General features: G+C 41.2%; 1 protein-coding gene across 2 annotated transcripts in view; it reads left to right on the forward strand.

The window, feature by feature from the left end:
- The window catches only part of LOC123742519 (thy-1 membrane glycoprotein), a 38,166-nt gene extending 27,653 nt beyond the window's left edge, over nt 1–10,513 (forward strand). Inside the window, exons 3-5 of one of the 2 annotated variants that reach the window (XM_045717515.1) lie at nt 5,747–5,834; nt 7,847–8,136; nt 8,346–10,513. In XM_045717515.1, coding sequence (XP_045573471.1) covers nt 5,747–5,834; nt 7,847–8,136; nt 8,346–8,443 — 476 coding nt within the window. In that variant the 3' untranslated portion in view covers nt 8,444–10,513. The remainder of the gene's footprint in view (nt 1–5,746; nt 5,835–7,846; nt 8,137–8,345) is intronic. The other variant, XM_045717516.1, reaches the window with a different exon arrangement.
- Nucleotides 10,514–13,362: the final 2,849 nt, after the last annotated feature.

Raw genomic sequence — 13,362 nt, forward strand, 5'->3', positions numbered from 1 at the left:
AACCTAATAAACACTACTATATAAACACCTGCTCTGATGATGAGATAACATTATAAACACTACTATATAAATACCTGCTCTGATGATGAGATAACATTATAACACCACTATATAAATACCTGCTCTGATGATGAGGTAACCTAATAAACACTACTATATAAACACCTGCTCTGATGATGAGATAACATTATAAACACTACTATATAAATACCTGCTCTGATGATGAGATAACATTATAACACCACTATATAAATACATGCTATGCTGATGAGGTAACCTAATAAACACTACTATATAAACACCTGCTCTGATGATGAGATAACATTATAAACACTACTATATAAATACCTGCTATGCTGATGAGGTAACATTATAAACACCACTATATAAATACCTGCTCTGATGATGAGATAACATAATAAACACTACTATATAAATACCTGCTATGATGATGAGATAACATTATAACACCACTATATAAATACCTGTTATGCTGACGAGGTAACCTAATAAACACTACTATATAAATACCTGCTATGCTGATGTCAAACTGTCAAATGCTCCCTAATACACTTCAGTGAGCAGGCCTTTCTAATCGACCTGGCTCGGGTATCCTGGAAGGATATTGACCTCATCCCGTCAGTAGAGGATGCCTGATTGCTCTTCAAAAGTTATTTCCTCTCCATCTTAAATAAGCATGGCCCCATTCAAAAAATGTAGAACTAAGAACAGATATAGCCCTTGCTTCACCCCAGACTTCACTGCCCTTGACCAGCACAAAAACATCCTGTGGCGTTCTGTATAAGCATCGAATAGTCCCCGCGATATGCAGCTTTTCAGGGAAGTCAGGAACCAATATACACAGGCAGTTAGGAAAGCTAAGGCTAGCTTTTTAAACTGAAATTTGCATCCTGTAGCACAAATTCCAAAAAGTTTTGGGACACTGTAAAGTCCATGGAGAATAAGAGCACCTCCTCCCAGCTGCCCACTGCACTGAGGCTAGGAAACACTGTCACCACCGATAAATCCACTATAATTGAGATTTTCAATAAGCATTTTTCTATGGCTGGCCATGCTTTCCACCTGGCTACCCCTAACTCGGCCAACAGCTCAGCACCCCCTGCAGCAACTTGCCCAAGCCCCCCCCCTCTTCTCCTTCACCCAAATCCAGACAGCTGATGTCCTGAAAGAGCTGCAAAATCTGGATCCCTACAAATCAGCTGGGCTGGCAGTCTCTATGGGGGTGCCACAGGGTTCAATTCTCGGGCCGACTCTTTTCTCTGTATATATCAATGTTGTCGCTCTTGCTGCTGGTTATTCTCTGATCCACCTCTACGCAGATGACACCATTCTGTGTACATCTGGCCCTTCTTTGGACACTGTGCTAACAAACCTCCAAACGAGCTTCAATGCCATACAACACTCCTTCCGTGGCCTCCCAACTGCTTTGAAATGCTAGTAAAAACTAAGTGCATGCTCTTCAACCGATTGCTGCCCGCACCCGCCCGCCCGACTAGCATCACTACTCTGGACGGTTCTGACTTAGAATATGTGGACAACTACAAATACCTAGGTGTCTGGTTAGACTGTAAACTCTCCTTCCAGACTCACATTAAGCATCTCCAATCCAAAATTAAATCTAGAATCGGCTTCTTATTACGCAACAAAGCCTCCTTAACTCATGCAGCCAAACATACCCTCGTAAAACTGATTATCCTACCGATCCTGGACTTCGGCGATGTCATTTAAAAAATAGCCTCCAACACTCTACTCAGCAAATTGGATGCAGTCTATCACAGTGCCATTAGTTTTGTCACCAATGCCCCATATACTACCCATCACTGCAACCTGTATGCTCTCATTGGTTGGTCCTCACTACATATTCGTCGCCAAACCCACTGGCTCCAGGTCATCTATACGTTTTTGCTAGGTAAAGCCCTGCCTTATCTCAGCTCACTGGTCACCATAGCAACACCCACCTGTAGCACACGCTCCAGCAGGTATATTTAGCTTGTCATCCCCAAAGCCAACACTTCCTTTGGTCGCCTTTCCTTCCAGTTCTCTGCAGCCAATGACTGGAACGAATTGCAAAAATCACTGAAGCTGGAGACTTCTATCTCCCTCACTAACTTTAAGCATCAGCTGTCAGAGCAGCTTACCGATCACTGTACCTGTACACAGCCCATCTGTAAATAGCCCACCCAACTACCTCATCCCCATATTGTTATTTATTTTTGCTCTTTTGCACCCCAGTATCTCTACTTGCACATCATCTTCTGCACATCTATCACTCCAGTGTTAATGCTAAATTGTAATTATTTCGCCACCATGGCCTATTTATTGCCTTACCTCCCTAATCTTACTACATTTCCACACACTGTATATAGATTTTTCTATTGTGTTATTGGCTGTACGTCTGTTTAGCCCATGTGTAATCAGCATAGAAGGTATTTATATGGTAGTGTTTATTAGGTTACCTCATCAGCATATTAGGTATTTATATGGTAGTATTTATAATGTTACCTCATCATCATAGCGTCATGTCTTTCCTCCTCCTTTACAAGTATGTGGAATGTCATTCACCTTTTAACTTCAGCTTAAGAGCACGGCACACCAAGGCAATTCCACCACGCTGATTAACCTACGGGCTTACTCGTGCAATAATCACTTTATTTTCTTTCAACCAATTGGCATGATTCTTGCGGAGTATTTATGTAAACTCGAACGTTGTGCTTCCCACTTCCTGTTTTGCAGCAACAGCCTTCCAAATACCTTCCATGTCCCCGCCACCAACAACTGAATGCCCGTCATCAGATCCCTGTTTTTGCACCCTCTTCACATACGCTTTTGCTACTCTGTTTATTATCTATCCTGATTGTCCTTGTCATGTTGGAAGTGGAACCTTCGACCCAGTCTCAGGTTCTGAGTGCACTGGAGCAGGTTTTCATCAAGGATCTCTCTGTACTTTGCTCTGTTCATCTTTCCTCGATCCTTACTAGTCTCCCACTCCCTGCCGCTGAAAAACTGCCACTACCATGCTTCACCGTATGGATGGTGCCAGGTTTCCTCCAGACGTGACGCTTGGCATTCAGGCCAAAGAGTTCAATCTTGGTTTCATCAGACCCGAGAATATTGTTTCACATGGTCTGAGTCTTTAGGTGCCTTTTGGCAAACTCCAAGTGAGCTGTCATGTGCCTTTTACTGAGGAGTGGCCACTCTACCATAAAGGCCTGATTGGTGGAGTGCTGCAGAGATGGTTGTCCTTCTGGAAGGTTCTCCCATCTCCACAGAGGAAGTCTGGAGCTCTGTCAGAGTGACCATCGGGTTCTTGGTCACCTCCCTGGCCAAGGCCCTTCTCCCCCTGATTGCTCAGTTTGGCCAGGTGGCCAGCTCTAGGAAGAGTCTTGGTGGTTCCAAACTTCTTCCATTTAAGAACGATGGAGGCCACTGAGTCCTTGGGGACCATCAATTATGCAGACATTTTTTGTACCCTTCCCCAGATCTGTGCCTCCTCACAATCTTGTCTCGGAGCTCTATGGACAATTCCTTCGATCTCATGGCTTGTTTTTTGCTCTTACATGCACTGTCATTTGTGGGACCTTATGTAGACAGATTTGCGCCTTCCCAAATCATGTTCAATCAATTGAATTTACCACAAGTGGACTCCAATCAAGTTGTAGAAACATCTCGAAGATGATCAATGGAAACAGGATCCACTTGATCTCAATTTTGATACTGAGAGCACAGGTTCTGAATACTTATGTAAATAAGGTATTTCCCCCAATAATATATATATAATATATATATAAACATTAAGAAAAAACTATTTTCGCTTTGTCATTACGGGGTATAGATTGATGAGGATTTTTATTTATTTAATCCCTTTTAGAATAATATTGTAACTTAACAAAATGTGGAAAAAGTCAAGGGGTCTGAATACTTTACGAATGCAATCTATGTTGGATTGTCAATGTAGTATATATGAATGTGTGGGTAGAGTCAGGGTGCATAGACTCAGTGCAAAAGCGTCAGTGCAAAAAAGGGTCAATGCAAATAGTCCAGGTAGCCATTTGATTAAATGTTCAGCAGCCTTATGGCTTGGGGGGCTGGGGTCTTTGACAATATTCCTTCCTCTGACACTGCCTGGTATTGAAGTCCTGGATGACATGGAGCTCAGCCCCAGTGATGTACTGGCCCGTCCATATCACCCTCTGTAGTACCTTGCGGTCGGATACCAAGCAATTGCCCTACCAAGTGGTGATGCAGTCAGTCAAGATGCTCTGAATGGTGCAGCTGTAGAACTTTTTGAGGATCTGAGGGCCCATGCCAAGTATTTTCATCCTCCTGAAGGGATTCTCGTGCCCTCTTCATGACTGTGTTGGTGTGTTTGGACCATGATAGATCTTTAGTTATGTGGACACAGAGGAACTTGAATCTCTCGGCCCGCTCCACTACAGCCCCATCGATGTGGAAGGGGGTGTGCTTCGCCCTCCGTTTTCTGTAGTCCACAATCAGCTCCTTTGTCTTGCTGATATTTAGGGAGAGGTTGTGGTCATGGCACCACACTGCCAGGTCTCTGACCTCCACCCTGTAGGCTGTATCATCTTCATCAGTGATCAGCCTACCACTGTTGTGTCGCCCGCAAATTATATGTATTACACTTTGGATGGTGTATCAATAGATCCAGTCACCACAAAGATACAGACGTCCTTCCTAACTCAGTTACTGGAGAGGAATGAAATCACTCAGGGATTTCACCATGAGCTAATGGTGATTTTAAAACAGTTACAGAGTTGAATGGCTGTGATAGGAGATTACTGAGGATGAATAAACAACATTGTAGTTACTCCACAATACTATCATAAATGACAGAGTGAAAAGAAGGAAGCCTGTACAGAATAATAGGGGCGGTAGGTAGCCTAATGGTTAGAGCACTGGACCAGTAACCGAAAGGTTGCTAGATCGAATCCCAGAGCTGACAAGGTATGAATCTGTTGTTCTGCCCTTGAACAAGGCAGTTAACCGACAGGAGTGATGGTTGCTGATAATGGGCCTCTAAAAGCCTATATTCCATAAAAAATCTGCCATTTCCAGCTACAAAATCAATTTACAACATTAACAATGTCTACTCTGTATTTCTGATCAATTTTAATGGACAAAAAAATGTGCTTTTCTTTCAAAAACTTACATTTCTAAGTGACCCCAAACTTTTGAACAGTAGTGTAAATTGGCTTGAAAATCTATGGCAAGACTTGAAAATAGCTGTCTAGCAATGACCAACAGCCATCTTCACAGTTTGATTTAAAAAAAAAAAAAATATGCTAATATTTTGCAATCCAGGTGTGCAAAGCTCTTAGAGACTTACCCAAAAAGACTCTGTAATTGCTGCCAAAGGTGATCCTAACACATTTTGAATCAGGGGTGTGAATACTTATGTAAATTAGATATTTATGTATTTAATTTTCAATACATTTGCAAAAATGTCAAAAAACATATTTTCACTTTGTCATTATTGGGTATTGTGTGTAGATGGGTGAGAAAAACATATTTTCACTATGTCATTATGGCGTATTGTGTGTAGATGGGTGAGAAAAACATCTATTGAATCCATTTTGAATTCAGGCTGTAACACAACAACATGTGGAATAAGTCAAGGGGTAGGAGTACTTTCTGGCACTGTATGTAAATATGTATATTTAATCTATAATTTTCTCTGTGTCTCTCTCTATCTTTCTCTCACACACAGTGCTGTGGAATGTGGTCCATTGTGAGCTGGTCTCAGTGTGTGAGGAAGAGGATGGAGATCTGAGAGTAGACTGTCATGTGGAACCCAGGTATGTATGTATGTATGTATGTATGTATGTATGTATGTATGTATGTATGTATGTATGTATGTATGTATGTATGTATGTATGTATGTATGTATGTATGTATGTATGTATGTATGTATGCAAGTGTATGTATGTATGTATGTATGTATGTATGTATGTATGTATGTATGTATGTATGCAGGGGCGAAAATCTGATATCAACTTTGGAGGGGACAATTACATGAAATTTTCTCAAGAGCAATTCCTGAGGGGGACACCAAAAGTAGTGCTGTAACACACAGCCTACATTGTAATATGGTAAATGTATATTGAGGAACCAAAGAAATAAGGTATTTGCCGTACTCCTAACTACCGGTACCCAAAACTACACAACTAATCACAACAGCAATACCATTGCCTTTAACAAATCTTAGTTCAGTCACCAGTTTAAGTTGAGAGTGGGGGTATCCATGGCATTTTCCAATTATGTTCCTATTTTACAAGTTAAAAAAATTGAGAACCTTTCATAATGTTGCCAAACAAAGACTCAACAAACTTACCTGAGACTCCCAGTCTCTGCCAGTCTGTCCCTGCATATCTGTCCCCAACTCTGCTGTCTGTGTGCCATCTGTTGCCTGCTCTGCCTAATGACATCATTGTGAAACATTTCCATTAGAATTTCATTTCTTTCTTATGAACATTTTATCAACTAGTCTTTGAGATATTAGGCTACTAGGGTTCTTACTTTGTGTTTTGGTGTACTGAAAAATACTCTGATGTCCGTCTTTTATTTTTCTGCCATTTTTCTACCTGGCTGGCTACACACACACACAGTGTGTAGGTTATTTACAGTAGGAGATGGGCTTCTATCATCTTATCTTTTATCATTCTATTTGGGCTTCGATCTAAAATGTGAAACAGATTAAAATGACAAGAGTTGACAGCTGTATGAGTTCACCATTTACACAACATATGCTGCAACCTTTTGTAATTTTCATAGTTTGTTTCCTATTGGCTGGCTTCCAACAATAGCTGAATTTGCAAAGCTAGCGAGCACCAATTCCGTTTCAGTGGTGTTTGCTATAATCTTTGCTACCCGGGTTAAATAAAGGTGAAATAAAATAAATAAATAAAAGTTCCCTTGCGACAATTTAGCTTTTGTACCGAGACCATTAAATATATTTAAGACAATGGTAGAAGAGAGTGTAGTTCTGTTCAGTTTGGACTTCAGTTTATTGCTAACCTTATCACAGGGACTTTGAAACACTAATTTACATCATCTGCATGCTGATCTTGGAATAAATTGACGATAGCAAAGATTCCATCTTTGACGAGGCCACATAAATGGAATAGGTACTAGCTAGCTTAATAGTTAATATTTGCGCGCTAGCTCTGCATATTCAGCTAGTGTGTGTGTGCGATTGACTGGATTAACCTCACGTCAGTTACGTTCATTGAGTGCCTTTCAGACAGTGGCTACGACCCCTCTGTTACCTTGCCAACTAAGGAACTGGCAGTGGATCAAACCATTGTGAGGCAAAGGGTGGGGGGGTCGCAATCTTTTGAAACGTAAAAACGAGCTATTAAGTGTCTATAATCAGCACAATTGCTTTCATTGCGTATTATTAATATTATTTAAATTACATAGTTATGTTTCAGTGATATATTGGGGGGGACAAATCATATTTTTCCCAGGATGGGGGGGTCGTGTCCCCCCCGTCCCCCCCGGGATTTCCGCCCCTGTATGTATGTATGTATGTATGTATGTATGTATGTATGTATGTATCTATCTATCTATCTATCTATCTATCTATCTATCTATCTATCTATCTATCTATCTATCTATCTATCTATCTATCTATCTATCTATCTATCTATCTATCTATCTATCTATCTATCTATCTATCTATCTATCTATCTATCTATCGTATCTACAGATCTTTCTATATAATTTATCTTGTTTATATCATTCTATCAATAATACTGTCCGTCACAGCCAATCAGATCAACAGTTATGAGTTCTATCTGTCTGCCAGAGCCAATCAGATCAACAGTTATGAGTTCTATCTGTCTGCCAGAGCCAATCAGATCAACAGTTATGAGTTCTCCGTGTCAACTGGAACAGTGGAGACTGTGGTCAACACCAACGTGTCTGGCTCCGCCCCTGATGTGCATTACCGTGACCGTAGCTACGTGGAACACCTGGAGCCCTATGGATACCGGCTGACGCTGAACGCAGACACCCACACACACACACTCACCAACACACACACAACCTTCATTTGCAAGATTTCCAAGAACATCGCCTCCGTCATCATAGAAAAAAGTGAGGCTGAGAGAGAGAGAGAGAGAGAGAGAGAGAGAGAGAGAGAGAGAGAGAGAGAGAGAGAGAGAGAGAGAGAGAGAGAGAGAGAGAGAGAGAGAGAGAGAGAGAGAGAGAGAGAGAGAGAGAGAGAGAGACTCACATTAATGAAAAGCATGTGATATATTGAGGGTGTGTGTGTGTCTAACCCTGCTGTTGTTATGTGTCTCCAGATGACCTGTTGCCATGTTCAGCTGACAGTGTGCTGGTCCAGAGCTGTTACTGGCTGCTGGGTGTACTGCTGTCTCTCTGGGGCCTGCCCCCCCAATGACACACAAACACACTTCTCACAAAAACGTCTGTAGAGTCCGAACGATTATGACCCATCTATGAAAAGCTGAGACTCCCACGAACACGCACATGTAACCTGCTTTACTCACAAGCCATACAAAAGCTGTTAGAAGGTAAGGGGTTCTTCTACAGAGAAGATCACAGGAAATCCCAGAACATAGTGTCTATAATACTGTTAAGGGTTCTTCTACAGAGAAGATCACAGGAAATCCCAGAACATAGTGTCTATAATACTGTTAAGGGTTCTTCTACAGAGAAGATCACAGGATATCCCAGGAAATAGTGTCTATGATACTGTAATAAGCACACATATTTGCTGTCACAAACTACAAACTCCACACAGTTGTCACCGACTAGATGGATATTCATTTCCCACTGAGCATTCTGTACTTACATAATTCTTATAAATTCATTGTTGTGAGGTTTTGCTTGGAGGATCTTGTTTTCTTGATTGGCGTTTGACATGAACATAAACTTCATGAATGCAACTTTTTTCTGTCAATTTGCTTTGTTCTCTGTCTGTAGCACTGTTGTCCTGAAAATAACATGGTAAAACACCTCAGTGTGAGGCTAAATATAACGGCTGGAGATGAATGAAAGTACATCTTTGCTGGAGTCTGTGGGCCTCATGATAACTTGTATTTATTCTGTAGGCCTGTTCATCTTCGTAACTGAACCTAGAACTGGAAAGTTAAACAATTGATAGTTTAATTAACCAACTGAACAATGCTTGTCTGAAGGTAACCCGGTACCAGAATAAAATATAAATGGAAGTATATAAGTACTTTAGTGTCAACAACTAAAAAATTGTTAACTATGGGTAAAAAAAAAGAGATATAATAATTTCCTGAGCATTCTTCCAGTATATCTCTCAGATATAGGACAGACACTTCAAAACCATATTCCTTCTGATACATTTTTTCACTATATGTTTGCCATGTACGAATATGTTGTTCAATGTGTTTCTATGGGCTAATAGCAGTAAGGCCAAATTCAATGTTTCATCAAAAAATATAAATAATACAGGGGTCCTAAAATTCAGAATCAAATACTAAATGGTCCTTGGTATGGATTCTTAAAACATTTAAATATGTTGGCTAAGTAGAATCTAGGGAGTATAATTATGGTGTAACTACTGACTCAACTATCTATTGTTATAGTGTAACTACTGACTAAAGTATATATTAAGATGGTGTAACTACTGACTCAACTATCTATTAATATGGTGTAACTACTGACTCAACTATCTATTGTTATGGTGTAACTACTGACTCAACTATCTATTAATATGGTGTAACTACTGACTCAACTATCTATTAATATGGTGTAACTACTGACTCAACTATCTATTAATATGGTGTAACTACTGACTTAACTATCTATTGTTATAGTGTACCTACTGACTAAAGTATATATTAAGATGGTGTAACTACTGACTAAAGTATATATTAATATGGTGTAACTACTGACTCAACTATCTATTAATATGGTGTAACTACTGACTCAACTATCTATTAATATGGTGTAACTACTGACTTAACTATCTATTAATATGGTGTAACTACTGACTCAACTATCTATTGTTATAGTGTACCTACTGACTAAAGTATATATTAAGATGGTGTAACTACTGACTAAAGTATATATTAATATGGTGTAACTACTGACTCAACTATCTATTAATATGGTGTAACTACTGACTCAACTATCTATTAATATGGTGTAACTACTGACTCAACTATCTATTTAATATAACTATTATAATTGTAACTACTGACTCAACTATCTATTTAATAAAACTATTATAATTGTAACTACTGACTCAATCTATTATTATGGTGTAACTACTGACTCAACTATCTATTTAATATAACTATTATAATTGTAACTACTGACTCAACTATCTATTTAATAAAACTATTATAATTGTAACTACTGACTCAATCTATTATTATGGTGTAACTACTGACTCAACTATCTATTTAATATAACTATTATAATTGTAACTACTGACTCAACTATCTATTTAATAAAACTATTATAATTGTAACTACTGACTCAATCTATTAATATGGTGTAACTACTGTGTAACTGTCACGTCCTGACCACTAGAGGGTGTAGTTGGGTCAGGACGTGGCAGAAGGGAGTGTGTGTTTTTTATTGTTTCATTGATTTTGGCCGTGTGACTTCCAATCAGGCACAGCTGTAGAGGGTTGTGGTTGATTGGGAGTCACACATAAGTTGCCTACGTTTCCTTTGTGTTTCGTGGGTAATTGTTCTTGTCACAGTGGTTGCACCTGACAGGACTGTGTTGGCTGTCAGTTTTCTTGTTTTGTGTAGTTGTACAGTGTTTGTTTAATTAAATCATGTTGAACACTAACTCCGCCGCATTTTGGTCCACTTCTTCCGAAGACAGCCGTTACAGAATTACCCACCGAACCAGGACCAAGCGGCGGAGGAGGAAGGAGCAGCAGGAGTACAACGTGATGGACCAATGGACTTGGGAACAGATCCTGGACGGAGAGGGACCATGGACTCAGGCTGGAGATTATCGCCTCCCGCAGTGAGAGATTGAAGCGGCGAGAGCGGAGAGGCGCTATTACGAGGAGAGAGAGCGTAACGAGCACGAGAAGCAGCCCCAATGGGGGGGCACACGAGACAGTCGGTGGAGCCGAGGTCGAAACCAGAGCCAGTCGGGATGACATTGGAGGTGAGCGAGGGGTACGAGGCAGAGACTGTGACGGGGTTAATGGGGAAATTAACCTCTTGGGGCTAGGTGGGACGCTAGCGTGCCACCTGTGGTGCACTCCATCAACAGCAGGTGCATTTCAAGAGCGGCAAATTTGAATCCAAATAAATGTCAAAATTCAAATTTTTCAAAAATACAACTATGTTACACCATTTGAAAGATAAACATCTCCTTAATCTAACCACGTTTTACGATTTCAAAAAGGTTTTACGGCGAAAGCATAAATTTAGAGTATGTTAGGACAGTACATTTACAAGAGTTGTGTGTAATGTTTTGTCAAGTCAAAGACAGGGTCACCAAAACCATAAAACCAGCTAAAATGATACACTAACCTTTTACAATCTCCATCAGATGACACTCCTAGGACATTATGTTAGACAATGCATGCATTTTTAGTTCTATCAAGTTCATATTTATATACAAAAACAGCGTTTTACTATGGCATTGATGTTGAGGAAATCGTTTCCCTCCAATAACCGGCAGTCAAGTCAGCGTCACAAATTAAATAATTAAAATTAGAAAACATTGGTAAAATATTATATTGTCATTTAAAGAATTATAGATTTACATCTTTTGAACGCAATCAACTTGCCAGATTTAAAAATAACCTTACTGGGAAATCACACTTTGCAATAATCTGAGCACTGTGCCCAGAAAAATACGCGTTGCGATACAGACTAGACGTCATGTTGGGGAGATCTAAAATCGAAAATACTATGTAAATAATCCATTACCTTTGATTCTCTTCATCAGATGTCACTTCCAGGTATCACAGGTCCATAACGAATGTAGTTTTGTTCAAAAAAGCTCATCATTTATGTCCAAAAATCTCCGTCTCGTTAGCACATGATGTAAGCCAGCCGGACTTCTCGTCATGAACGAGGGGAAAAAATATATTTCCGTTCGTTCAAACATGTCAAACGTTGTATAGCATAAATCATTAGGGCCTTTTTTAACCAGAACATGAATAATATTCAAGGTGGACGAATGCATAGCCTTTTATAACGTATTGGAACGAGGGTACCCAACATGAAGTAGCGCGCCAGGTGTCTAATGGGACATCACCGTTCCATGGCTCTTGTTCGGTCAGATCTCCCTCCAGAAGACTCAAAACACTTTGTAAAGGCTGGTGACATCTAGTGGAAGCAATAGGAAGTGCCAAAATATTCCTAAACCCCTGTGTTTTTCAATGGGAGAGGTTTAAAGTCAATACAACACATCAGGTATCCACTTCCTGTCAGAAAATGTCTCAGGGTTTTGCCTGCCAAATGAGTTCTGTTATACTCACAGACACCATTCAAACAGTTTTGGAAACTTTAGAGTGTTTTCTATCCATATATAATAAGTATATGCATATTCTAGTTACTGGGTAGGATTAGTAACCAGATTAAATCGGGTACATTTTTTTTATCCAGACGTGCAAATGCTGCCCCCTAGACCCAACAGGTTAAGGGTGAGAGAGATGAGAGAGCTGCTAGTGTGGTAAGGCACGGCATTCGCCCTACGGAGCGTGTCGTGGATATGATGTCACCTGAGGCAGCTCTCCATACTCGTCCTGAGGTGCGTGCTGGTTGTCTGGTAAAGACTGTGCCTGCGCCCAGAAACAGGCCTCCTGCATGTCTTCCCAGCCCTGCACGTCCTGTGCCTACGCCCAGAACCAGGCCTCCTGCATGTCTTCCCATCCTGGTCAAGCCCGTGCCTCCTCCATGGACCAGTCCTCCAGTGGGTCTCCCTATCCTGGTCAAGCCCGTGCCTCCTCCACGGACCAGTCCTCCAGTGTGTCTCCCCATCCTGGTCAAACCCGTGCCTCCTCCACGGTCCAGTTCTCCAGTGGGTCTCTCCACCCTGGTCTTTCCTGTGCCACCTCCTCAAACCAGGCCTCCAGCGGGTCTACCCAGACTGGTGAGTCCAGGGCCTGCGCCCAGAGCCAGGCCTCCTTCATGTCTCCCCAGCCTGGTGAATCCTGAGCCGGATCTGCCAGAGTGGCCCGCCGTGCCGGATCTGCCAGAGTGGCCCGCCGTGCCGGATCTGCCAGAGTGGCCTGCCGTGCCGGATCTGCCAGAGTGGCCCGCCGTGCCGGATCTGCCAGAGTGGCCCGCCGTGCCGGATCTGCCCGAGTGGCCCGCCTGTCCTCCGGCTCAGCCCGAGTG

This window comes from Salmo salar, chromosome ssa04 (assembly GCF_905237065.1).
Source record: "Salmo salar chromosome ssa04, Ssal_v3.1, whole genome shotgun sequence".
NCBI classification, from domain to species: Eukaryota; Metazoa; Chordata; class Actinopteri; order Salmoniformes; family Salmonidae; genus Salmo; species Salmo salar.